Source organism: Malaclemys terrapin, chromosome 1, assembly GCF_027887155.1.
Source record: "Malaclemys terrapin pileata isolate rMalTer1 chromosome 1, rMalTer1.hap1, whole genome shotgun sequence".
NCBI classification, from domain to species: domain Eukaryota; kingdom Metazoa; phylum Chordata; order Testudines; family Emydidae; genus Malaclemys; species Malaclemys terrapin.
Genome location: NC_071505.1, coordinates 346,789,481 through 346,815,715, shown reverse-complemented (window position 1 = coordinate 346,815,715; position 26,235 = coordinate 346,789,481). Strand labels below are relative to the sequence as shown.

At 54.9% G+C, this 26,235-nt stretch overlaps 1 protein-coding gene across 1 annotated transcript in view; it reads left to right on the top strand.

Annotated features, from left to right (window-relative positions):
- RHOG (ras homolog family member G) overlaps window positions 1-6,059 on the top strand; it is a 29,329-nt gene extending 23,270 nt beyond the window's left edge. Inside the window, exon 2 of the mRNA XM_054015968.1 lies at window positions 3,566-6,059. Within this exon, the coding sequence (XP_053871943.1) occupies window positions 3,601-4,176 (576 nt within the window). The 5' untranslated portion in view covers window positions 3,566-3,600 and the 3' untranslated portion in view covers window positions 4,177-6,059. The remainder of the gene's footprint in view (window positions 1-3,565) is intronic.
- The last annotated feature ends 20,176 nt before the right edge of the window (window positions 6,060-26,235 follow it).

Sequence of the window (26,235 nt, the reverse complement as noted above, 5' to 3'; positions counted from 1 at the left end):
CGGCAGGGCGGCCAGGAGCGGCAGCAGCAGCAGGGCCATAGAGGGGACCAGTGCCAGGGGCGCTGCCGTGCGGGGCCCGCGTCCCGCTCTCCGGGGCTCCGCTCCCTCTGGGGCTGCCCTGCCCTGGCTCCTCAGCCCCCTGCCGGGCAGTCCCCTGGCTCTGCCCGCCCGGGTCCCAGCTGATCCTGGAGGCGGGAGCCCTGGCTGGAGGGACCCTGGGCTGAGGCGCGGCCCTGGAGCCTCGCTGCTTACCCCGACCCAGCCAGCGCTGGACTGGCTGGAGGCGAGGGGGGAGCAGGTGGAGTCAGCACTTGGGGGGAGCCCAGGGCTGGGGTGGGGGGCAGCCAAAAAATGTTTTGCTTGGGGCTGCAAAAAACCTAGAGCCGGCCCTGCACGGCTGTAGGGGGGTGATGGGAGGAGGTGGCACGTGAGCGGAGGGGGCGCAGTTCACACAGGAACTCCTGTCTAACAAGCTGCCTACAAAGTTACAAGCAATCGCCATGGGAGCCTTTACTCCTGTTACCAAGGTGCAGTCACCTCTGGGGTGGAACACAGCCGCAGTGCACAGGAAAACCAGGTCTCAGTTCAGGACAGGGGGTGGAGCAGAATAATATACCCAAGAGCAGCAGAACGGGGTATTTGGAGAGGCAGAATGCAGGGTTCACAACCCTGTCCTTGCATAAAGGGCCCTCTGCAATCAGGACGCTTGGCCTTACATCTCTGAAAGGGGGCATTGGCTTAGTACTGACTGGAGGGAAGAGCGCCCCCTGCCAGTTCTCCGACACACCGCCCCCCGCGTTTTCCTTGGATATCTTCCATCGGAGCCTTGGCCCCTTGGTAACTTGAACGATCCCACGAGATCGGAGCCTGGAAAACGGGCTGCGAGGCTGAGCAACAGGCCAGAGCAAGCACTTGCTTCCAAACCTTTGCCACCTTCTAACAGCAAGGAGATTGGAGCCTGTGCTGGGCCAGCCGCCTATCAGCCTTCTCCAGATCTGCTCGTGACGCTTCCTGGCCGGGCCCCCGTGCTCTGCCACCGCCTGATGAATGGGCATCTGTCTTCTCACTATCATTCCCAGTGGCATGTGATGGCAGTAGGCGATTATCTCCCTTCCGCCCTGGCCAGAATCTTATCAGCGCTAGCTACAGCTTCTGAGCGTGCCTAGTGATAATACCGCGTGTCTAGGGGGCAGGGCTGGGCGTTGTGGGGTCTGTTCCTGGAGCTCCCGCTCCCGCCTCCTGTAACGTCGACCATGCCAAACAGGGCTAATGAGACTTTTGTAAAGTGCTTTGAGCTCTATGGAGGGGAAAGTGTTTAAATTTTTTTTTTTTTTAATATCAGGGTTAGAAGGGACTTCAGGAGGTATCTAGTCCAACCTGCTCAAAGCAGGACCAACCCCCAGATAGATTTTTACCCCAGTTCCCTAAATGGCCCCCTCAAGGGTTGAACTCACAACTGCGGGTTTAGCAGGCCAATGCTCAACACAGGGTTGTGAGTTCAATCCTTGAGGGGGCGACTTGGGGTTCTAGAGCAAAATCAGTACTTGGTCTTGCTAGTGAAGGCAGGGGGCTGGACTCAATGACCTTTCAGGGCCCCTTCCAGTTCTAGGAGATAGGTATATATTATTACTTTGAGCTCTGGTCAAGTGAAAAATTTTCTTCAGGGCTGGGAAAGGGACTCCCAGCATCCCAGCTAAATGCAAGGTGGAATGGCGTTGATTAGCATAAGTAGTTAGCACATATTGGAAGGGCCCATTCAAGATAGAGTGGCCCGTTATCACCTCTGCAGTCACAGAACAAAAAGAACAAGGAGTCTGAAGTGAGGTTTTTACTCACGAAAGCTTATGCCCAAATCAATCTGTTAGTCTTTAAGGTGCCACCAGACTCCTTGTTGTTTTTGTAGATACAGACTAACACGGCTACCCCCTGATACTTGAGAACAAAAAGAGGGGGCGAGCGGGTTACAGATCCTTGTAATAAGCCACATATCCAATGTCTCTGCTCAGGCCATGAGTTTCCATGTCTAGCAGATTTCAGAGTAGCAGCCGTGTTAGTCTGTATCCACAAAAAGAACAGGAGTACTTGTGGCACCTTAGAGACTAACAAATTTATTAGAGCATAAGCTTTCGTGGACTACAGCCCACTTCTTCGGATGCATATGTCTAGCCGAGTTTAAGCTCCCAGGCTCTTCTTCTGAAAGTGCTGTGCAGGTTTCCTTTGAGGATGAGGACGGATATTTGCCCATCGCTGTAATGCAGCCACTTCTAGGGTGGAACGTGACAGCTGCTTAGCAGTGCACTGCCCCACACAACAGCTCTTCCAGGCCGGAAGGGAAGCAGATCCTATATTTAAGTGAAACTGCACAGAGAATGTAAGGGAGGCCGAATGCAATCACAGGCATTGGGATTTGGCCAGAGAAGCAGCGCTAACACAGTTATTACTGGTCATGAACATACAGGACATCCGGCATTGTCTTTTGTTATCTTCTGCTCTTTCCAGCTGTTTGGTGTAATACCCCACCTATTGTCGCCTGTCTGAGACTTAGATTACAAGCTCTCTGGGGAAAGAGACCATCTGTCTATGCAGCGCCTCGCACGATGGGGCCATGGCTCCTGACTGGGCACACCTAGGCACTCCCGCAACACACATCAATGACTTCAGTTGTGTGTCTCGTCTAAGCCCCGGCCCCTGTCTGTGCGCCCCTCCCCGTGGCATCAGAGTGCTGGTTCAGTCCTGACTCAGTCACCAGCAGGGCTTTCCCTGGAGGCCTCCTGTCCTAGCGAACACAAGGCGTCTGGAGACGCCAGCTGCTGGTGCAGATGGGACCTAAGCTGGCCCTGGTGTGAATGGAGCGAGGCCCAGGACGCTTGGGGCTGCCAATGGATGGAAGCGATGTGTGCTGGAAAGATGTGGGGCTGGGGCACCGGAACCGGGGTGGGGGGGTGGGGGACGGACATACCAGCTGTAAGGGCAAGACATGGGGAGAAAGGATGGAGAGGAGTGAGTGGGGGCGGGGCTTTGAGGGAAGAGACGGTGCGAAGGTGTGGCTCAGGGACAAGGGGTGGTGCAGGGGTGGGGGCTCGGGGAGAAGGGGTGGCGTGGGGGCAGGGGCTCGGGGAGAAGGGGCGGTATGAGGGTGTGGGCTCAGGGAGAAGGGGTGGCACTGGGGCTCAGGGGGAAGAGGCTGTGTGGGAGGGCAGGGGAGACACGGAGGGGGCAGGGTCACATTTCGGATGCCGGTGGCCACCCCCCACACACACACTTTTAGGGAGCTTCTGTCACCCTCGACTTGGTCGTGCCTCAGTGCGGGGGGGCGGACGAGATGACCTTCCAGCCCTACTTCGCTATGATTGTAGGTCTAAGTGGAGGACCCTGGGTGGGAGCAGGAGGCTGGTGAAATGGCAGCTGCACTTACTTGTCTTCCACTTGTCCCAGATTCTCGAGGCCGGAAGGTGCCCTTGTGATCACCTACCCCGAGCCCCCGGGCATAGCGCAGGCCAGAGCCCGTCCCCAGCACGTCCTGCACCGAGCACACTCTCATTGACTCTGTCTCCTCCCCCTCCAGGTTGCTGAAGTGGAGCCCAGGGAACGTGAGCCGGGATGCAGAGCATAAAGTGCGTGGTGGTGGGTGATGGGGCGGTGGGGAAGACCTGCCTCTTGATCTGCTACACCACCAATGCCTTCCCCAAGGAGTACATCCCCACCGTCTTCGACAACTACAGCGCCCAGAACACAGTGGACGGCAGGACTATTAACTTAAATCTGTGGGACACGGCAGGCCAGGAGGAGTACGACCGGCTCCGGACGCTTTCCTACCCCCAGACTAACGTCTTCATCATCTGCTTCTCCATAGCCAGCCCGTCCTCCTACGAGAACGTGAAACACAAGTGGTACCCGGAGGTCTGCCACCACTGCCCCAACGTGCCCATCCTCCTCGTGGGGACGAAGAAGGATCTGAGAAACAACCCCGACACCATAAAGAAGCTAAAGGAGCAGAACCAGATGCCCGTCACCACCCAGCAGGGGGTCAACCTCTCCAAGCAGATCCACGCCGTCAAGTACATGGAGTGCTCCGCCCTCAACCAGGAAGGCATCAAGGAGGTCTTCACGGAGGCCGTGCGAGCTGTCCTCAACCCTGCCCCAGTGAAACCTAAAAAGCCCTGCATCCTTTTGTGAAGAGGACTCCAGAAACCAAAGCGTGCAGCTGGGCTTGGTGGCCGCTTGGGGTGGGGGAGGGTGCCTTAGAACCCAGAGACGATCCTGCCCTTGTCCCTCTGCTCCCAGTGAAGCTAGTATGTACAGCCCTTCTCTCTCCAGATGCTTCCCAGCTGTCTGACCCAGGACACGGCAAGGGACATCCTGCCTCCATTGTACCCAGCATGCCCCAACCCCACTCCCCAAGCCTTGCATCCTTCCAGTGAAGGTGCGATTGGACAGCTGGATGCCACGAAACCAAGGCTGTTCTCGATAATAATAAACCACGTTTGCACTAATACGTAGATTGTCTTGGATCACATTTTTTGGGGGGAGGGGTAACCCTGATACGTCATTAGATGGTTTCCCCTCCCCTTTGATGTGACCCCAAGGTGTCCCTGGTCCCATCATGTTCTTGGGACCTGGGTACGTAGCTCACTTGGGGATGAATGGCTTCCACTTCTTGGTCAGCCATTCAGATGGCCACTAAAATGAAATCGCTGCACTGCAAACCCCTGTCCTGAGAAGCGAGTGCTCGGACGGCATCTGCAACCACTTGCGCCACCTCCTTGGCCTTTGGTCCTCCAAACCCATCAGTTACAGGGATGGAAGGAAACCAGGAACCTTGCTCAGTGCTAAAACACGCCCGCCCTCCAGGAGCGGTGGCTGCTTTGGTTGTTTGATGGGCCACTGAGCCATCCTGCACAGCCGACAGAACTGGAGTAATTGCTGAATTACAGGTTGAAGTTCATCAGCTGTCAAAGAAGCAAGTGCCTTGGGGTCCCTTTGTCACATTGAAGACCTGCTAGTGTTTCCACGGGATTGACTTTTGATTTGCCGGGCGAAGGAAACTATAGAAACTTTTTCTGATTGTCTTCTCCTGGCTTCCTCAACATTCCTTCTTCTCTGAGTCCCACACAGCCCTTCACTGATAGAGACCACCTGGCCACACGGCCTGTTTGGAAAGGCTACCCCTGCATGAAGATGCATTTGACAAATCCCACCTGTTTACAAAGAGAAGGCATTTGTGCTTACAGGGGGGGTGGGGCCTGTACTTCTGTTTTTTTTTCTATGGAGTTTTTGTGTTCTGAGATGGCCCCATTTGCAGAGACACATTTACAGAGCCGGAGGCTACGACCGCGCTGGCTACACACATCCTCTTCCACGGCTAGAATAAGGCGGCCTGCACCTCCCCACGCGGGTCACCTCTTTACAAAGAGCACCACGCTTTGCAGAGCACAGGTGCATTTTGCTGCTTGCATTGAGATCATGGACCGGTTCCTCCTCCCGCACCCAGCCACCTCTTTTAACAAGACCACGTGTCTTCTTCCTGGGGACCAGACCTGCCCAAACTGCTTCAGAAACTGCCTACTCTACTGGTCTCCTGCTTAATGAGCTACAGCCTAGTCACCTAGTGTTTATTTGAAACGGGCAGTGCTGTGAAGACCACGTGCCCAGCAGGGTGATCTTGAAGACTTCAGTGAAGGCCTTCAGGGAAGTGTCTCTCCTCCTTCTTGTCCTGTTTCCCTCAGCTGCCCTTTGACTCCTGCTGCATCACAGCACAGCTTGTCCCAACTGAAACCTCTGCACAGTACAGCCTGAATCATGGTGCTTGGTCCTGCCCTGCGGGCAGGGGACTGGACTAGAAGACCTTGCGAGGTCCCTTCCAGTCCTACCATCCTATGTTTCTATGATCATCTCGCTGCTCCACGTTCTGATTCAAGCTCAGCATTCAGACCTGGCCCCTTGTTCCAGCAGAGGCAAAGAATTGTCACCAAATGTCGCTAAAAGGAAAAGAGCCTCAGGGGGGTTGGAAGGGGGTTCAGTTTCATCCCACTGATATTAAATGGCATGGTAGCAAAAGGCAGAGTGGAGGTGATTTTCTTTTTTGGAGATTGCAACAGAACGCTGGGAAGAGGGAGCAGCTCGTGGGACAGCCTGGAACTCCCTGGGTCTCTCTAGGCACCCGGGTCTGTCTCCCCTCATCCCTCCCACCACATCTTTCTTGCCTTTGCAAGGCTCACAGCTGACTGCCTGACCAGGGCGGGTGGAGGGGGCAGTGCAGCTCGTTGGCCCCGGTGATGGCTGAATAAAGATGCAAGAAATTACTGGCCAGCAGCATGTCCCGTGAGATCCTGATCAGGAGGGCCTGGCCCCTTTAGTTAGTGAGGTCAGATAAGGAAGCTGAGACCAGTGGGAATGTCCTGCAATGGCAGGGAAGCACTATCAAAATGCAAGCGGTCTGCTCCCTCTTTCACCCGGGGTCAAGCAGCCGCTGTGAGCCGAGGGCTCCCGTCCTGCTAGGCTGCAGCCCTCTCCGTTGAATGCAGAGGAGAGGTTCTGGTGGAAGGGTGTTCATTGCACGTGCCACACGGAGAATTCGAGTGGTGCTGGCGGTGGGTTTCCACTAAATTTCTGCCCCCTTTCGTAGCGCGAAGTGGCGAATAATTAGCCCCATCCAGCTAACGCAGCACTGACGAGCATCCGGCGGGCTTAGCCAGCCTTGCCATCGATAGCGGCTGGAGGCCTGGGCGGTGTTATCTGTGCTGAGCCCGATTCAGCCATGGATGTCGATGACGTTCCAGCAGGGGTGGAGCTGGCACGATGGGCCGTTCTCCTTTCACTGCAGATTCCAGAGGCTGGGGCCCCTGGTTCAAATCCCTGGGCAGGTCTTCCCAGAAACCAGCGTTTGCTCTGAAACCATCTCAGTAAACGTCTTCCACCACGAAGGGTGAGGTGCTGCCGAGGAAACCTCCATCTCTCTCTCCAGGCAGACTGCTGGTGGGACCCAAAGACTTTGCGTGTGACCGCGATGAGTCAGCGCACAGGGCGATAACTTCAGAAGAGAAAGTAGCTCGTAACAGGTCAGCGCTGGGCTTAGAATGCCAGCCTTCTGCTCCACCCCTGGAGAACGCGCCCCCTAGGGTGACCACATGTCCTGATTTTATAGGGACTGTCCCGATATTCGGGGCTTCGACTTATATAGGTGCCTATTACCCCCACCCCGTCCCGATTTTTCACACTTGCTGTCTGGTCACCGTAGCGCCCCCTGAGCTAACGGAGAATCCAGGTTAGCAGGCTGAGCATCGGCGCTCGTGCGCTCCGTAGGCTGCAGCCTCTAGGGGGTGACATGGCCAAAGATGCTTGAGCAGGTCCCAGGCCGCCCAGCAGAGGGGCGATGGCAGGGCAGATACAATCCGCGCACCGCACAGCATATAAAGTAGCCGACAGGTCCCAGGAAATTAGCCCCAACAAGGTGGACATCGCCTCTGTGGGAGCTGCCTTTGCTGGCTAACATACCAGTGAGAAAGGCAAGTGCGAGCTTTGAGCTGACTCGCGAAAGCAATCTAACATATGGCGTATACAACCCAGCCGGCTGCAATTTCTGAGGGGGGGCTGGGAGCAAAGCCCCGTTCCAGTCCCAGCGCCCTCGCTGGTTTTCCCGCCGGCTCCCGCAATCCACTGCCACCTCTTTATTTCTGCTGACGTGTCTTTGAGGGCAATTCTGTCTCTGTTTTTAATACTTTTGTGAAACCGGAGCCTGGGTTGTAAACGAATCCCGCGTTGCACGGAGAAGAGAGTTGGGTCCTGTGGGATCTGCTTATTAAAAAGGAACTAGAAACAATAGGGACTTACTGCCAGGAGGTCCTCGCGGAGTTGCTTTAATAAATAGAATATGTCAAGGCTCCCTGTGTCTCCTGGGCTCTGCTTTCTAACCCTCCAGGCGGGGAGTGTCTCAGCAGCTGGGGAAGGGATGGCCCTGGCCTGGTCCTAACAGCTACTTGGATGAGACACAAGTGGACTGTCCAGTTTCTTGTGAGCTCTGTCCACGGCTCTGATGTCGCACCCATCCCCGGGGTATCGGAGCCCCCATTTAGATGATCATGATGGTCCCTTCTGACCTTAAAATCTATGAATCTCCCCAGGAGAGGCCTCTCCCCGTGTGTGGCTCCAGCCGTGAGATGGGCTGGGATACTCTTGCCTATGGTCCCTAGATCTGAGCAGCTGGGGCCAGGGCGATCTCAGGGGCGACCTCCCTGCCCTGGGATGTGCTGCCCCCGCTGCTCTGACAGCCACGTCCGGTGAGTGTGCAAGGCCCAGCGACCCTCTCCGGCCCCTGTCCATGGGGGTTTGCTGTCAGACCGGCCCTCGAGCCTATATTGGGCACAGTCTTTATGCTGACAGAGTTGCTGTGTTTCGGGGTCTGAGTGCTGTGTACAGGCCCACGGGGGTCTTGCAGCAAAACCTGTTCGCAAGGCCCTATCTCCAACACTTACAATGGGCCTGTGTCCCCGATCCTGTGGGGGGCTGAGCTCCCGTCGACGAAAGTGCAAAGGCAATTGTGCACGGAGGATGCTGGAGGCAGACAGACCCTGGCGTGCTTTTTATCCCAGGCTCTGCTGCCTGTGGTCCCCACACTGGCTCTCCCCCAGCCACAGCTGACTTCACCACAGGGCAGTGCCAGGCTGGCCCAACGGAGCCGCCGGCGAGTGGGATTACAATCAAGGCTGGGCAAGATTGGCATGGCCGCTACTGCCTGGCGGAGTGACCTTGGCCAAGTCCCTTAGCCCCTGTGAGTAACTCCTCCGCCAGCACAGGGCGTGGGAGGGTTAATTCCTCTCTGAAAGCGCAGTGAGGGGCGCCACAGTTACGGCTGGGGGTTCCCCTCGCTCCCTGGAGCTGCTCCGTGCTCCCCTCCCCCGCCAGAGGACGGAGCAGCCTTGGCTGGCTCTTTTCACACACAAGAATTTAATCCGTCCCAGCGCCGCTTGGAATGCCTGGCTCAGCCTTCCCCACCCCCCGCTCTGCTGGGATCCTGGAGCCGCTATGCAGGGGAGAGGGCCCCTGTGCCCCCCGCTCTGCTGGGATCCTGGAGCCGCTATGCAGGGGAGAGGGCCCCTGTGCCCCCCGCTCTGCTGGGATCCTGGAGCCGCAATGCAGGGGAGAGGGCCCCCTGTGCCCCCCGCTCTGCGGGGATCCTGGAGCCGCTATGCAGGGGAGAGGGCCCCCTGTGCCCCCCGCTCTGCGGGGATCCTGGAGCCGCTATGCAGGGGAGAGGGCCCCCTGTGCCCCCCGCTCTGCTGGGATCCTGGAGCTGCTATGCAGGGGAGAGGGCCCCTGTGCACCCCGCTCTGCTGGGATCCTGGAGCCGCTATGCAGGGGAGAGGGCCCCCGTCTGGGGGTGGCCGAGGCTGGGAGCTGGAGCCAGGAACCCCGGGGCCGAAGCCCTTAAAGAGCAGGGACTGCGGGGGAGCTTTCACCACATGAACCCCATTGAACTGAACGGGAGTTGGGAGGCTAGAATATATTGTGGTCCAGCCCCCCGTGCAGAGTGGGGGGGGCTGAGGCCCGGTTCTCTGCCCCAGAGCCTGGTGAAGGGAGCAGGGTTGGCTTCTGAGGCCCTGCTGCAGCCAGGCCAGGCTGAATTCACGCAGCAGGGCCCGATGTGTGAAGGGGTGGGAGGGGAGCCCGCCAAGGAAAACTCTTCCTCGGGTGCAGCGAGTGGGGATGGAGGAGGCAGGGCTGAGCCCAGGGCCAGGGGCACTCGCTGACTGAAAAACTGGAGCCCGGTCCCCTTGTACCTTTCCGAGGAGTGTTTCGGCTCAGGGCCCTGGCCTAAGGCCAGGCTAGGGTGTGACATGCTGCCTCCCCAAATACCCCCTGCAGGTTCCGCTGGGATTCTGTCCCTAGCTCTGCCACTGACTCCCCACGTGACCTTGGGTAAGTCACGTGCCTCAGTTTCTCCTTTTGCATAAAAATGGGTAGGCCAGTTATCTTCCACGCCCTGCTGGTGCTCACAGTGGGCCCAGCAGCCTCCTTTTACCCGATGGAAAACGGAGGCACAGAGAGGTGAAGGGCCAAATTTTGCAAAACTGACCCCAGTTTCGGGTGCCCAACTTTGGAGGCTGTGTCTCTAAGGCCCCGAGCACCCCAGCTCTCCCGGCCTGCAGTTGGGGGCAGAGGCCTCGGCACTGCTGGAGATCCATCCCGGAGGGGTGCTGCACGAACGGACGACGTGGGGCAGAGAAATAACTGGGTGCTCGCTGTATCGTCCTCGCTGCATCCTGTTCAAAAGGGCCCTGCTCCTCCCCAGAGGTGGCTGCGGGGCAGCCATGAGTTAAAGGCATTTCTGTACGGGATAAAAGGCACACTAGAAGCACCGCGGATACGGTGACCGTGTCCATCCTCCCATCAGCACAGCTGCAAAGACGAGGCACATCCCGGGTAGCCAACTTCAGTAGCCTCGGGCAACCCAGGCAAAGTGGTCAGCCCCACCCCCAATCCTGTCCCAGCAGCCCTGTCCCCCTGCACCCCAAAAGCAGTGGATCTGCAGCTGATCTCTAGGTGCCCCTGGGGGCTAGCGCCCGAGCACAGGATGAGGGGCCAGGACGCCTGGGTTCCGTTTACAGGCTCGCTGCAGGGCAATGGAGATTTCACTCCGACTCAGCGTCTCTCTCTGCCCGCCTGCCTCAGGGGCAGTGGTGACTGGAATCCCCGACGGCCGCCCTGAGGGCTGGGTGTCACTGCCTCTGGGGCTCCTCACCGCCGGCTCTGCACCCTGGCCAGAAGGGGGTGCTAGAGAGTGATGCTGAGCCTCAGCAGAGACCCCCCACACACACTCTGCTGCCCTCGGCCTGGGAATTTGGGGCCTGCCGAGCGAGTGCAGATATACTTCATCTGCCTGCCCCATGAATGCAACCCCCTGCATCTGCCTGCCTTGGGAACCCCCCCTTTGCCTGTCCTAGAGACCCCGCCCCTGCATCTGCCTGCCCCTGGCACCCCCTCATCTGCCTGCCTCGGGGACCCCCCCCCCCAGTGTCTTCCTGTCCCAGGAAACCCTCCCCGGCCCTGATATCTGCCTGCCCCAGCGAACCACCTCCAGTGTCTGCCTGCACCAGGGAATTCTTTCCCTGCATCTGCCTGCCCCAGCAAACCCTCCCCCTGACATCTGCCTGCCCCAGGGAATCCCCCCTCCTCATATCTGCCTGCCTCCAGGGAACCCACCCCCCTTTGTCTGTCTGCCCCAAGGAACCCCCCACTCTGCATCTGCCTGTCCCAGGCCCTTGCTGTCCTGTGACGCCAACATTAAGGAAGACTCAATCCCCACAGAAGAGAGACGCCTCCCAGGAGACACACATAACTGATGAGTCCATGAGAGTGCAGCAGAGCGGGGGCCTTGACTCGCCAGCAGCCCCCCCAAATGCTGGGCCGGGGGCACCCAGGCCCCAGATCCCCCATCCCATGCACACAGAGTCAGCGGCGAACTGGTCTAGGAATGACCTGCCCCAAATAAACAAACCAGCGCACGGCCGAGATGGAGCTCAGGCAACGCGTGTGGCTAGCAGCATTCGTGCCAGGCCCCTGGGGACTGGAGTGTGCCTGGCCTGGGCCCGGGCCTGACCCCTTCCTCCAACCTGTGGCTTTCCTGGGTTCCGGGAGCCCTATACACCCGCTGGCTAACGGGCTCGCCCTGTGAGCACAGAAAGCACCTAGACACGCCCCTTAGCAAGGAGCACTGGGCACCTTCAGCTGGTCCTGGTGCCCCTCAGCATCTCCTCTTGTGCCTGGGGTTGGTGGCCCACCCAGAGCACCAGGGCAGGTGTCACAGAGAGGTCCCCAGCACACAGGGCGCGGCCGGGGCACACCAATCCCGGGGCAGACGCAGGCACGTGGACCCTGCCACTGCAGGACCCAGCCCCTGAGGTGGGAACCAGTGGCATCTACTGGGCCCCAAGCCAGGAGGACCATGGCAAGGGCCACCGAGCCAGCGGCAGGCTGCAGGGCAGATGCCGGGTCAGGAAGGAACGTCTGCCCGTTGTCTGGCACTTATGCTGGGGGCTGCCGCAGAGTCGGAGCTGGCAGAGGCCGGTTCCCAGGCTCAGGGGCCTGTTCTGTTCTGGGTCAGCCTCTTCAACGAGGGGCTTGATTGCAGGGCTGCGCTAACGTGCCCCCTCAGCCAGGCCACGACCCCTTGGGGTCTGTCTCTGGCCCCAGCTAGGGGCGCCTCCCTCCCTCCCCTGGCGTCCCTCAGGCGGGAGACCCGGGGGCGGGAGGCACGTGCTGGCCCACGGCCTGGCATGGCCTGGAGCCAGCCGCCCCTCTTATCAGGGCTGCTTGGCAGTGCCTCTTCCTCCCACCTCCACAGAGATGCAAACGAGCCCTTTGTTTGCCGGCAGCCCAGCGGCCTGACTTCCTGGTGGAGGGACAGACCCAGAGCCGGCAACAGAACCCCATTGTTCCCCCTCCGCCTCCTCATTTCACTAGCAAATCCGCCTGCGGTTGGGGGGGCAGCTTGGCAGAGGGGAAAGGAAGGGGACACAGGCTGGGAGCACTGGGCCTTGCCCTGCTGAGAAGCTGAGCCTGGCGAACGAATACACCCCACTGAGCCAGGCGCGCACGTCTCCCACAGTGCAGGGCAGGAGTGGGACAGCTCAGTGGGGAAAGGGGAGAGCCCAGCCCTCAGGGGAGGGGAGAATGAGACTGGCTGGTTCTCAGTGCCTCCAGCCTGGACCTACCCGCTACGCTGCCTTCCTGCATGCTGCTGGGCTGGCATGGCCTCCCCAGGCCTCTAACAGGGTGGTCATGCACAGACTTGGCCATCCAGAGACCTGGGTTATAGTCCCAGCTCATCCTGTGACTTTGAGGCAGGTCATGTTCCTGCTATGTGCCTCAGTTTCCCCAGCTGTACAATGGGGATAATGATACTGCCCCCGCTGCTGGGGAGCTCTTTGAAACCACTGGATGCCAATTGTTATTATAAAAGAGCAAAGAGACCCCCATTCCTGCAGGGTGGATGCTTCCATCTTCCAACCTCTGTCCCGTCTATGTAGAAGCAGCAGTTTTAAAAATAGGTCGTTGTGTGGGAGGGGGAGTTCTACCTTGGGAACCCCTTGCGACTGTATGTACAGTTGGGATTAGGTTTTCCAATGTGCAGTACTTTGAATTTCATCTGCCATTTTGTTGCCCAGTCATCCAGTTTTGTGAGATCCCTTTGTAACTCTTCGCAATCTGCTTTGGACTTAACTAGCTTGGGTAATTTTGTATCATCTGCAAATTTTGCCACCTCTGTTCATACCCTTTTCCAGATAATTTAGGAATATGTTGACTATTCCTGGAATATGTTGACTGGGCCCTGTACAGACCCCTGGGGGACTCCGCTATTTACGTCTCTCCATTCTGAAAACTGACCATTTATTCCTACCCTTTATTTCCTATCTTTAAACCAGTCACTGACCTATGAGAGCACCTTCCCTCTTATCCCATGACAACTTACGTTGCTTAAGAGCCTTTGGTGAGGGACGTTGTCAGAGGCTTTCTGAAAGTCCAAGTACACTGTGTGCACTGGATCACCCTTGCCCGCATGCTTGTTGACCCCCTCAAAGAATTCTAGTAGAGTGGTGAGGCATGATTTCCCTTTACAAAAAACATGTTGACTGTTCCCCAACATATTGTGTTCATCTATGTGTCTGATCATTCTGTTCTTTACTATAGTTTCCACCAATTTGTCTGGTACTGAATTTAGGCTTACTAGTTTGTAATTGCCATGTTCGCCTCTGGAGTCTTTTTTCATATTTGAGTTCCTTCAGAACTCGGGTAAATTCCATCTGTCCCTGGTGACTTATTACTGTTTAATTTATCAGTTTGTTCCCAAACCTCCTCTATAGACACCTCAATCTGGGACAGTTCCTCAGATTTGTCACCTAAACAGAATGGCTCAGGTGTGGGAATCTCCCTCACATCCTCTGCAGTGAAGACCAATGCAAAAAATTCATTTAATGGCCTTGTCTTCCTTCACGGCTCCTTTAGCACCTCGCTCATCCAGTGGCCCCACTGATTCTTTGACAGGCTTCCTGCTTCTGGTGTACTTTAAAAAAAATTGCTGTTCGTTTTTGTCTTTTGGTAATTGCTTTTCAAATTCTTTTCTGGCCTGCCTAATTATATTTTTACACTTGCCAGAATTTATTCTCCTTTCTGTTTTGCTCAATGGGATTTGACTTCCACTTTTTAAAGGATGCCTTTTTGCCTCTAACCACCTCTTTTATTCTGTTGTTTAGCCATTGTGGCATTTTTTCATCCTCTTGCTGCTTTGGTTTATTTGAGGTTTACCGTTAGTTTGAGCCTCTAAAATGGTGTTTTTACATAGCTTCCATGCAGCTTGCAGGCATTTCACTCTTGTGACTCTTCCTTTTAATTTCTGTTTAACTGGCTTCCTCATATTTGTCTAATTCCCCTTTTTGAAGCTGCTGTGCTAGGTTTCTTTGGTATTTTCCCACCTATGAGGATGTTAAATTTAACGACACTATGGTTGCTATTATCAAGTGGTTCTGCTGTATTCCCCTCTTGGACCAGATCCTGTGCTCCACTTGGGGCTAAATCAAGAATTGCCTCTCCCCTTGTGGGTTCCAGAATGAGCTGCTCCAAGAAGCAGCCATTAGTGGTGTCTAGAAATCTCATTTCTGCATCCCGTCCTGAGATGACATGTACCCAGTCAATATGGAGATAGTTGAAATCCTCTAGTGCGTTTTCTGTTTTTGTAGCCTCTTTAATCTCCTTGATTATTTCACAATCACCATCACCATCCTGGTTAGGTGGTTGGTAGCATACACCTACTGCTGTATTCTTATTATTCAAGCATGGAATTTCTATACATAGCGATTCTATGGTACCGTTTGAGTCATTTCAGATTTTTACTGTATTTCACAGAATCATAGAATATCAGGGTTGGAAGGGACCTCAGGAGGTCATCTAGTCCAACCCCCTGCTCAAAGCAGGACCAATTCCCAACTAAATAATCCCAGCCAGGGCTTTGTCAAGCCTGACCTTAAAAACCTCTAAGGAAGCAGATTCCACCACCTCCCTAGGTAACCCATTCCAGTGCTTCACCACCCTCCTGGTGAAAAAGTTTTTCCTAATATCCAACCTAAACTTCCCCAAAGGACTCTCTGCTTTCTTTCCCACACAGTGCCACTCCACCACCAGCACAACCTGCTCTGTCATTCCTCTATATTTTGTACCCTTGTTAGTTTACAGAGGTTATTCTACCTATATTTGGCATTGGTGGGACCGCTGCTGGAATCCTGTGTCCAGTTCTTGTGCCCACAGTTCAAGAAGGATGGTGAGAAATTGGAGAGGGTTCAGAGAAGAGACACGAGAATGATTAAAGGCTTAGAAAACCTTGTGACGGGTTGGGTCACAGAGACCCCCTTGGGATTGCCACCTGATGTGCTGAGACAACCTCTGAGCCTGTTTTCCCTGCCAGCTTGGGACTTCAGAACCCTGCCTTGTTGAGCCGGACACGCTAGCCTGCTGCAAACACAGACCCAGGTCTGAACCCCAAAGCTGCAGGCTTAACTGAAAACAGCTTAAGAAGTGCTCCTGTCTCTAGCACCCAACACCCAACTTCCAATGGGCTCCAAACCCCAGATAAATCCATTTTATTCTGTATAAAGCATATACAGGGTAAACTCATAAATTGTCCGCCCTCTCTAACACTGATAGAGAGATATGCACAGCTGTTTGCGCCCCCAGGTATTAATCTCTTACTCTGGGTTAATTAATAAGCAAAAGTGATTTTATTAAATATAAATAGTAGGATTTAAGTGGTTCCAAGTAATAACAGACAGAACAAAGTAAGTTACCAAGCAAAATAAAATAAAACACCCAAGTCTAAGCCTAATACATTAAGAAACTGATTACAGACAAATCTCGCCCTCAGAGATGTTCCAATAAGCTTCTTTCACATACTAGACATCTTTCTAGTCTGGGCCCAGGGCCGGCTTTAGGCCGATTCAGCCGATTCGGCTGAATTGGGCCCCGCGCCAAGAGGGCCCCACGCTGCAGCTATCAACCCCGCCCCCAGCTCACTTCCCCGGCCCCTCCTCCCCTCCCCTGAACGCCCCGCCCCCTCCCCTGCTTCCCACGAATCAGAGATTCGCGGGAAGTCTGAAAAGAAGCAGGGGCGGACCAGCAGCACAAGGTAAGCTGGGGTGGGGGTGGGGGTGGGGGCGCGAGAAGGGCTCCGGGGAGGCGCGGCCCGTTCCCGCAGGCCCCAGCGGCTCTGGCCCGGCCCGGTCCCCGCGGTGCGGCTCGGGTTCCCCCCCCCCCCGCGGCGCGGGTCTCGTCCCCCGCGGCGCGGGTCTCCCCCCCCCCACGGCTCGGGTCCCCCCCGCGGCGCGGCTCGGGTCCCCCTCCCCGTCCCCCCTGCGGCGCGGCTCCCGTCCCGGGTCTCCCTCCGTCCCGCGGCGCGGCGCGGCTCCCTCCCCCATACCCCCTGCGGTGCGGCTCCCCCCCCCCGTCCCCTCCGCGGCGCGGCTCGGGTCCCCCGTCCCCTCCGCGGCGCGGGTGCCGTCCCGGGTCTCCCCCCGTCCCGTCCCGTGGCGCGGCTCCCCCCCCCGTCCCCCCCGCGGCACGGCTTGATTCCTGGGGGCGGGGCTTGCAGCAAGCCCCGCCCCCAGGAATCGGGCCCCGCTCTTGCTAAAGCCGGCCCTGTCTGGGCCCAATCCTTTCCCCTGGTACAGTCCTTGTTCCAGCTCAGGTGGTAACTAGGGGATTTCTCATGACTGCAGCCCATTTGTTCTTTGTTCCACCCCCTTATATAGCTATATAAGGAATCTTTTGTCTCTCTGGGTCCCCATCCCTCCTTCTAAATGGGAAAGCACCAGGTTTAAGATGGATTCTAGTACCAGGTGACATGGTCACATGTCCTGTGAGACTCCAAGCCTTCATTCTTCCTGGCCTGACTCACAGGAAGGCTTGCAAGTAAACAGAGCCATTTACAACCAATTGTCCTGGTTGATGGGAGCCATCCAGATTCCAAACCACCATTAATGGCCCACATTTTGCATAATTACAATAGGCCCTCAGAGTTATATTTCGTATTTCTAGTTTCAGATACAAGAATGAGACATTTATACAAATAGGATGACCACACTCAGTAGATTATAAGCTTTGTAATGATACCTTACAAGAGACCTTTTGCATGAAGCATTTTCCAGTGACATTATTTTCACACTCATTAGCATATTTTCATAAAATCATATGGAGTGCAACGTCACAAACCTGCCTCACAGTGATAGACTCAAGGAGCTCAGTCTATTTACCTTAACAAAGAGAAGGTTAAAGGGTGACTTGATCACAGTCTATAATACCTACAAGGGGAATAAATATTTAACAATGGTCTCTTCAATCTACCAGAGAAAGGTCTGACATGATCCAATGGCTGGAAGTTGAAGCTAGACACGTTCAGACTGGAAATAAGGTGTACATTTTTAACAGTGAGCGTAATTAACCACTGGAACAATTTACCCAGGGCCATGGTGGATTCTCCATCACTGGCCATTTTTAACTCAAGAGTGGCTGGTTTTCTGAACGCTCTGCTGAGGAATTGGGGAAGTTCTCTTTCCCCTGTTACACTGGCCATACACTGCTAGCAGCTAATGGAGATTCTCTGTTAGCTCAAGTGGCTGGAGTCTGGGTTTTGTAATAGCAAGATCGATGCCGGAAGTTGCTCTGGAGCTCTGAGACGACAGTCCCCATGACGTGGTGGCTGTCGATGGGTGTGTTACAATACTGAACTCACCTGGCCGGGTCAGTAGCGTCTCTGACTGGCCCTGGCCTGGAACACGGTGGTACCCTGCCTAGGAAGCATCTCAGGTTGTGGATCTCTGGCGCTGGGATGTATTTGGCCTGTGTGATCCCTGAATCCCGCAGGGCCAATGTAATGTGCAGAGGCCGGGCCGGGGGGGTCCCACATACTACGGTGATGGGTGGCAGTATAAGCATCCTACGGTAGGGGAGAGGGATCACGCCACAAGGAATTCAGACCCTTATTTCTCTTCTTGCTGCCACCATAGGCCGCCAGGGAGGGGAGGTTGGAGTCCCCAGGGCCCAGTCTCATGGAAAGTCCCAGCAGGCTCCAGGTGTGTGGGGGGGCTGCCAAGAGAGACCCATCAACCATGGCAGCAGGTGCAGGGTCCAGCGGCTCTGCAGCCGAGCGGTTCTGCCCGTGGGCGAACTCCACACACGCGTTCCTGACTGAGCGCAGCTGGCCGGGCGCCCCGGCCTCTCCCAGAGCCGCCCTTTTCCTCACACTGCGTAGCCCACTCACAGGCTGCGCTAGCCCACCGTGGGGCGCAGCGCGTCAGGTGGCCACACATGGCTGGGTGCCAGCGGCTCTGGGAGAGTAGTGTCAGGACGTGTGTGTGTGTGTCCGCACGCGCAGGGGGGTATCTGCAATTCAGGGTGCAGTGTGTGTGAGAAGGATCCCTTCCCCCATCCCCCCATGAGGGAATCCCAGGTGAGGTCCTTTTCTGAAGCCCCTTTTGGGTACGGGGGTTGCTGTGCTGAACCCAATGTCCCTCCAATGCCCGGGTGGGCAGGCCCATGCAGGCACAGAGCACGGGGCCAGTGCTGACCCTTTTTGGGCACTCCCAGTAGGCCAGAGAGCTGAAGTGAATTCTGGGTAACAGGCTGGAAGCTGGTGCCTCCCACTAGCCCCAGCTTCCAACCCCTAAGGCAAGAGGGCGGGGGGGGGGGGGCTGGTCCTGGCTCAGGGCTGAATCCTCCCCTGAATCCCCCTCTCCCCCGCTATCTCAACAGAGCCATATGAGAAACAAGGGTCTTGGCCTGTCCCTTCCCCCGTGCCTCCCTCGAGCTGGGGAGCGAGAGAGCCCATGGACACCAGGATGTGGCAGGTCTGAGGGACAGCCTGTCCGACACGAGACATGGAGCCCGCTGGGTACCTGAGCTGCCCATGGGTGGCCTGGCTGGCACGAGCCGTGCGGCAGCCGAGCAGTGAGTCAGGAGTGAATAATAATGATGCACATTGATCCCTGCAGGGACTTTCACAGGCCTCAGGATGCCTGGGTTCTATTCCTGGTCTAGTCACGCCCCCTCTCTAGGCCAAATTTTCTCCTCCCATCCTTTGCAGATTATAGGCACTTCAGAAGTGGCTCATTATGTGCACGTACAGCGCCTGGCGCAATGGGGCTCTGTGGCGCGACTGTGAGTGCCGACCTCAGGGCAGATTGTCAGAACAGGCCGGACCCCCCAAGCTGGCGGTGTGCTCTCTAATGAGATTTCACCAAGCCAGTAACAAATGTGAACTCCCAGACCCAGGGCTGCCCAGAGGATTCAGGGGGCCTGGGGCAAAGCGGGGGAGCGGACATAAAAAAAGACGCCACCCGCTGCGGCGCTTGTACTCACCGGGCGGCGCTTCGAGCCTTCGGCGGCGGCAGCGGCAGGTCCTTCACTCGCTCCGCGTCTTTGGCAGCACTGAAGGACCCACCGCCGAAGTGCCGCCAAAGACCCAGAGTGAGTGAAGGGTCTGCCGCCAAAGTGCCGATGACGACCCGGACCACCGCCGGGTGAGTAAAAATTAAAAAGGTGCCTCCAGCCAGGCAAAGGATTCTCAGCCAGGTCTTGTGGGGCCCCAGCGGGGCCGGGGTCTGGGGCAAATTGCCCCACTTGTCCCCCCCTCTGGGCGGCCCTGCCCGGACCACTGTAAAAAGTCTTACCATGGAGTCACAGCCAGTCCCCTTAGTCTCTCTTGCCCCCCAGACAAACTGGACTTAATTAAACCAAAAATCACACCCCATCGGGCTGCTCCCAGTCCCAAAAGACCAGTCACTGACCTCAGATCCTACACCAAAGACAACGCTGGCAGCCAATTCCATAGTAAACTAACTATTATAAGTAGCTAAGAAAAGGAAGTGGGAGTTATTAAGAGGTTAAAGCAGATAAAATATATGCACAGGTGAGACACAGTCTGTAACTCCAAAGAGTGGCAGTGATGCACAGGGGCGCTGGAACAAGGTTTATAAGTGGAGGTGCTGAGAGCCATTGAATCAAACTGTAAAGTCTGTATATGATGGAAACCACTTCAGGCCAGGGGATGCGGCAGCCCCCTCTCGTTCCAGCACCTGTGGATAAACTGCCAGTTTCCCAAAAGCCTTTTCAGGGTACCCAGATTGTCTCTGGGGCTCACCACTTTGCATCTGATACATTTCCCTGTAAGAGTCCCAACAGCCAGAGATGAAGGCTCTTTCTCTGAAGCCATACGTATATCTTCGTCTTACAGGAAACAGGTTGACAGGGTCACTACTCATGCTGGCTTTTCCTTTCATGCTGGAGAGTGAGGAATGCATTTTGAGTCTTTGACCTCTGATCATCACACGCAACGACCACTTGCTTTGAAATGAGCAATTTTCTATTACAGTTCTTCATTTGTATTCCGCATTTGCCTTTGTTCCCCTTTGATGGGTTATTTAGTTACAGGGGTATGCACAAAGTACATGTTTGCTACTCCATTATACCAGGATACAGGTAAGTCAGTGGTTCTCAAACTGGGGCTGCCACTTGTGTAGGGAAAGCCCCTGGCAGGCCGGGCCGGTTTGTTTACCTGCCATGTCTGCAGGTTCGGCCAATCATGGTTCCCACTGGCTGCAGTTTGCTGCTCCGGGCCAATGGGAGCTTCGGAAAGCAGCGGCCAGCACATCCCTCGGCCCGTGCCGCTTCCTGCAGCCCCCATTGGCCCAGAGCAGCAAACTGCAGCCAGTGGGAGCCGTGATTGGCCAATCCTGCGGATGGGGCAGGTAAAAAAACTGGGCCGACCCGCCAGGGACTTTCCCTACACAAGTGGTGGCCCCAGTTTGAGAACGAATGAGGTAAGTGAAAACAATGCCGGTAACATTCATTAGTTTTCATGAAGTTAAGAAACATAAGAATGGCCACACTGGGTCAGACCAAAGGTCCTAGCCCAATATCCTGTCTTCTGACAGTGGCCAATGCCAGGTGCCCCAGAGGGAATGAACAGAACAGGTAACACTGGTCTACAATTTTTGAGAAGTTGTCTGCTTCAGAGATAAAATGTGCTATTTATTATGTATTTTGATGTGCTGAATTCAAATATGACAATTAAAACAACTGATTGGCTACTGTTTCTAAGATATTTAAGTTTTTACATTTTATGTCTATGTATATTGTGTAGCTAGTAGAGTTTTAATCATAAATTGTAAACCTAGGTCTTTTCATGTGTTTACGGTTGCTTTACATGATAATATTTCACCTGTCCTGTTTATGTAACACTTTAAAAATCAGCAAAAGGGTTATATAAATAAAATTTATTATGAAACAAAAGGCAAAAAACTATTCTGTACATAGTTTAGTCCTATTCAGTGTCTACTTGGCGCTTCTTGGCTTGTCTCTTGTATTCATTAAATGGAGCATCTCTTGTCACTGTCCAGCAATAGTCTGCAAGCATTGATGGGCTCCATTTGCCCTGATAGCGTTTCTCCATTGTTGCAATGTCCTGGTGAAATCGCTCGCCGTGCTCGTCGCTCACTGCTCTGCAGTTCGGTGGAAAAAAATCTAGATGAGAGTGCAAAAAATGTATCTTTAGTGACATGTTGCAACCAAGGCTTTTGTATGCCTTGAGGAGGTTTTCCACCAACAACCTGTAGTTGTCTGCCTTGTTGTTTCCGAGAAAATTTATTGCCACTAACTGGAAGGCTTTCCATGCCGTCTTTTCCTTGCCACACAGTGCATGGTCAAACGCATCATCTCGAAGAAGTTCACAAATCTGAGGACCAACAAAGACACCTTCCTTTATCTTAGCTTCACTTAACCTTGGAAATTTTCCATGGAGGTACTTGAAAGCTGCTTGTGTTTTGTCAATGGCCTTGACAAAGTTCTTCATCAGACCCAGCTTGATGTGTAAGGGTGGTAACAAAATCTTCCTTGATTCAACAAGTGGTGGATGCTGAACACTTTTCCTCCCAGGCTCCAATGACTGTCGGAGTGGCCAATCTTTCTTGATGTAGTGGGAATCTCTTGCACGACTATCCCATTCGCAGAGAAAACAGCAGTACTTTGTGTATCCAGTCTGCAGACCAAGCAAGAGAGCAACAACCTTCAAATCGCCACAAAGCTGCCACTGATGTTGGTCATAGTTTATGTACCTCAAAAGTTGTTTCATGTTGTCATAGGTTTCCTTCATATGGACTGCATGACCAACTGGAATTGATGGCAAAACATTGCCATTATGCAGTAAAACAGCTTTAAGACTCATCTTCAATGAATCAATGAACAGTCTCCACTCATCTGGATCGTGAACGATGTTGAGGGCTGCCATCACACCATCGATGTTGTTGCAGGCTACAAGATCACCTTCCATGAAGAAGAATGGGACAAGATCCTTTTGATGGTCACGGAACATGGAAACCGTAACATCACCTGCCAGGAGATTCCACTGCTGTAGTCTAGAGCCCAACAGCTCTGCCTTACTCTTGGGTAGTTCCAAATCCCTGACAAGGTCATTCAGTTCACCCTGTGTTATGAGGTGTGGTTCAGAAGAGGAGGATGGGAGAAAATGTAGGTCCTGTGACATTGATGGTTCAGGACCAGAAGTTTCATCCTCTTCCTCTTCCTCGTCTGACTCAAGTGAGAATGATTCTGGTGCATCAGGAACCGGCAGTCCTTCTCCGTGGTGTACTGGGCGTATAGCTGATGGAATGTTTGGATAATGCACAGTCCCCTTTTTCTCCTTTGACACACCTTTCCCAACTGGAGGCACCATGCAGAAGTAACAATTGCTGGTATGATCTGTTGGCTCTCTCCAAATCATTGGCACTGCAAAAGGCATAGATTTCCTTTTCATGTTCAACCACTGGCGAAGATTTGTTGCACAAGTGTTGCAGCATATGTGTGGGGCCCCCCTCTTGTCCTGATCTCCAATTTTGCAGCCAAAATAAAGGTGATAGGCTTTCTTAACCATAGTGCTTATACTGCGCTTTTGTGATGCAAAAGTCACTTCACCACAAACATAGCAGAAGTTATCTGCACTGTTCACACAAGTACGAGGCATCTCCGCTCACTTTGGCTAAACAGAAATGTGTCCCTTTGCAAAATCAAACACTGACAAATAAGAGAGCACGACACTGTATGATTTCTAGAGCTGATATAGGGCAATTTGTTCAGCAGAGTGATGTAAGCTTTGTTATGATTGCATCATCCATGACTTCTAGGAATAACATGATGCAATTCATATCATGTATGATGCAATACCAGCTTCAGTCTGCATCATTCATTGTTTTGCCTAAAAAGCAAGTACTGTCCAAACCCAGTCATAGATTTATTCATAGATCCAGTCAAAGATGTATTTTAGTCATTTCTGGTTTAAATTGAGATCCCTTCCCTTTATAACTCACTTATCCTCTGCCATTCTCAAGTCAAGGGTCGTATATACTGACCCAATAGCATATCTTGAAAACTAGAGCCAATCAACAATTTTAAGCATCATTTTCGTTCTCAGTGACCCAGAATTAGTAAAGTTTGACTACATTTATTTCAGAAGGACCCATCCCCTGTCACCCATTCCCAGTCCTGGCTAAAAGCCATTGATGGACCTGTCCTCCATGAACTTTAGTTCGTTTTTGAACCCTGTTTTAGTCTTGGCCTTCACAACATCCTCTGGCAAAGAGTTCTGCAAGTCTCAACTGTGCGTTGTGTGAAGAAATACTTCCTTTTGTTTGTTTTAAACCTACTGCCTATTAATTTCATCAGGTGACCCCTAGTTCTTGTGTTATGAAAAGGAGTAAATAACACTTCCTTATTCGCTTTCTTCACACCAGTCATGATTTTATAGACCTCTATCATATCCCCCCCCTTAGCCGTCTCTTTTCCAAGTTGAAAAGTCCCAGTCTTATTAATCTCTCCTCAATCAGAAGCTGTTCCATGCCCCTAATCATTTTTATGGCCCTTTTCTGAACCTTTTCCAATTCCAATATAACTTTTTTGAGCTGGGGCGACCACATCTGCACGCAGTATTTAAGATGTGGGCATACCATGGATTTATATAGAGGCAATATGATATTTCCAGCTTATTTATATATGATTTCCCAGCGGGAAGCCGGGGGAGGCGCCAGGCCTATGTGACCCGCCAGAGTGCCAGGGGCTGTTGTGTGGGAATGACTGGTCTAGCAACTGGCCCATGAATCAGGAGAGCTGTGTGGTAGGCCTGGCATTCCCCCAGAGTTCCTGCATGGCCCAGGGCAAGTCATACTGGTGCTGTGCCTCAGTTTACCCTTCCATACAATGGGAGTAATAACACCCACCTCATGGACACGGAGGTTTGTAAAACTCTTAGGGCTCCTGTGAAGGCTGGCACTGTAGACGGGGAAAGTTTTATCCTCTACATTCCAGGAGAAGCAGTTCTTCCCACTGAGCAGCGGGTGGCAGCCGGCTTGTGTATTAACGGCATTATGGTGGCAAGGGTTGGGAAGAGCGAGGCAAGGCCCGGGGCCAAGTAGTGCAAGAGAGGACTCATCCTCCCTGCCCCCTGGACTGGGCTATGCAACTGTGTGAGCAGCCCCAGGCATCATGGGCTTGGTGGTGCCTGGCGTTACTCGGGAACAGCGATTCCTGAACAACGCCAGGGAGACATAACACCCAGCAGGGGAACTCTGAGTACACAGGGGTGTCTGCCAGCCTGGAGCTGACGGACAGGGAGCCAGATACATTATCTCAATCACTGGCTACAGAGCCATCAGTTTTGAAGGGCTGCAAGCCTGCAAGACCCCCCCGCTGACTCCCCCAGTGGCGTGACGGCAGCCGTTTGCCAGGGACCACTTGCGCCGGACAGGAGGCGCATTCACGTCCCCGGCCCTGGGAGCTGCCAGCTGCAGAGCCGGGAAAGGAATCCTGGGTCCGGCCCATCACCCCTTAGCGAATTCCCTCCCCGCCTTCCCAGGGGGGCTGTGTCCTGTAGCATAACCCCCAGCCCTGCTGCACCTTCCCCCTCTAGCTTCCCCTTCTCCCTGATTCACCACCCCTTTGCCGCCTGCCTTGTCCACCCGTGTGAGGCCAGGCTCAGCGTGTGGGTGGGCACTGGGGGCATGGGCTGGGGAGGCCGATGAGTTTCCAGCAGCGGGCCAGAGGGGTGGCAGCCCCCAGGGAAATCTGGAGCTTCCTGTCCCTGCAGCGGCAGGGATCCCCCTGCCCCATCCCTGCACGGTGCTCCCAGGGGGCCGGCCCCAGGCAGCTGGGGGCAGAGAGGGCAGTGGGGGCTTCCAAACCCCAAGGAGAGGAAAAGCCTAGAATGGCAAAGATGCAGGAGCAGAAAGCAGGCGCCTTGGACCACTCGCTGCTGATGCAGGCCCCAAGGTGCCACGTGTCCAGGTTTTCCCAGGCACGTACCTTTTCAGAGGTAGCTGGCCTGGGACATCTCTATTTACCGCACTGCAAACCTGGCCGGTGCGACCCGGGCGTGAGGACTCGTGATGCATTGTTAGCCTGGGTTTGCACTTGCGGAAGTCGGTTCTCGCTGACGCAGCCTCGCTGCACTGCTCAGCCCTTCTCAGGTGGGGCTCTGGCTTGAGCTGCGTCCACATGGCCCAAGGCCAGGGCTTGGCCCCGCGTCTCAGCGGGACTTGGACGCTGACCCTCCCCACCGTGGGTCCTAGGACCTGGCTCCTGAGTGCTGGCTGACCCGAGTCAGGCTGATGTGGTTGTGGAAGGAAGTGGTGCGTGGGATCAAACCGGAGTCAGCGCTGAGGATTAGTGCGCCGTGTAGACGTACCCGCAGGGTACACACTGCCAGCTGCCCAGGGCTATGGGCACAGGAGCTTCCCGGCTGGCCCATTTGTTTGTACCTCACAGGCGGCAGCCCCCCAATTCGGCCCAGGATCGGCACCGGCCCACAGGGACTGGCGGGGGCTCAGCCCATTGCGGGGGAGTAAGGGCTGGAAGTGCTGGGCCCCATTTGAGCTGGGGGAGGGGTCCCGTGTGAGGCCCGTCTCTGGGCAGCGGCTCCTGGTCCCACGCCCATGGCCCTGCCCGGCAGAGGGGGCAGCGGGGGGTGCACCCCAGGGGGAAGCGGCTTTGGCTGAGGCCTCCCCATTCTCCTGGATGTCCACCAAGGCCCCTGCAGAGGAAGTCCAGCCAAGCGGCGAGGACAATGGGCATTTGAGAAGGGCCAGGGATGCTGTGGGATAGAGATGCCTCTGTTCAGCCAGTAGGTCCCTGCTAGCTCGGGGTGCAGCGGGC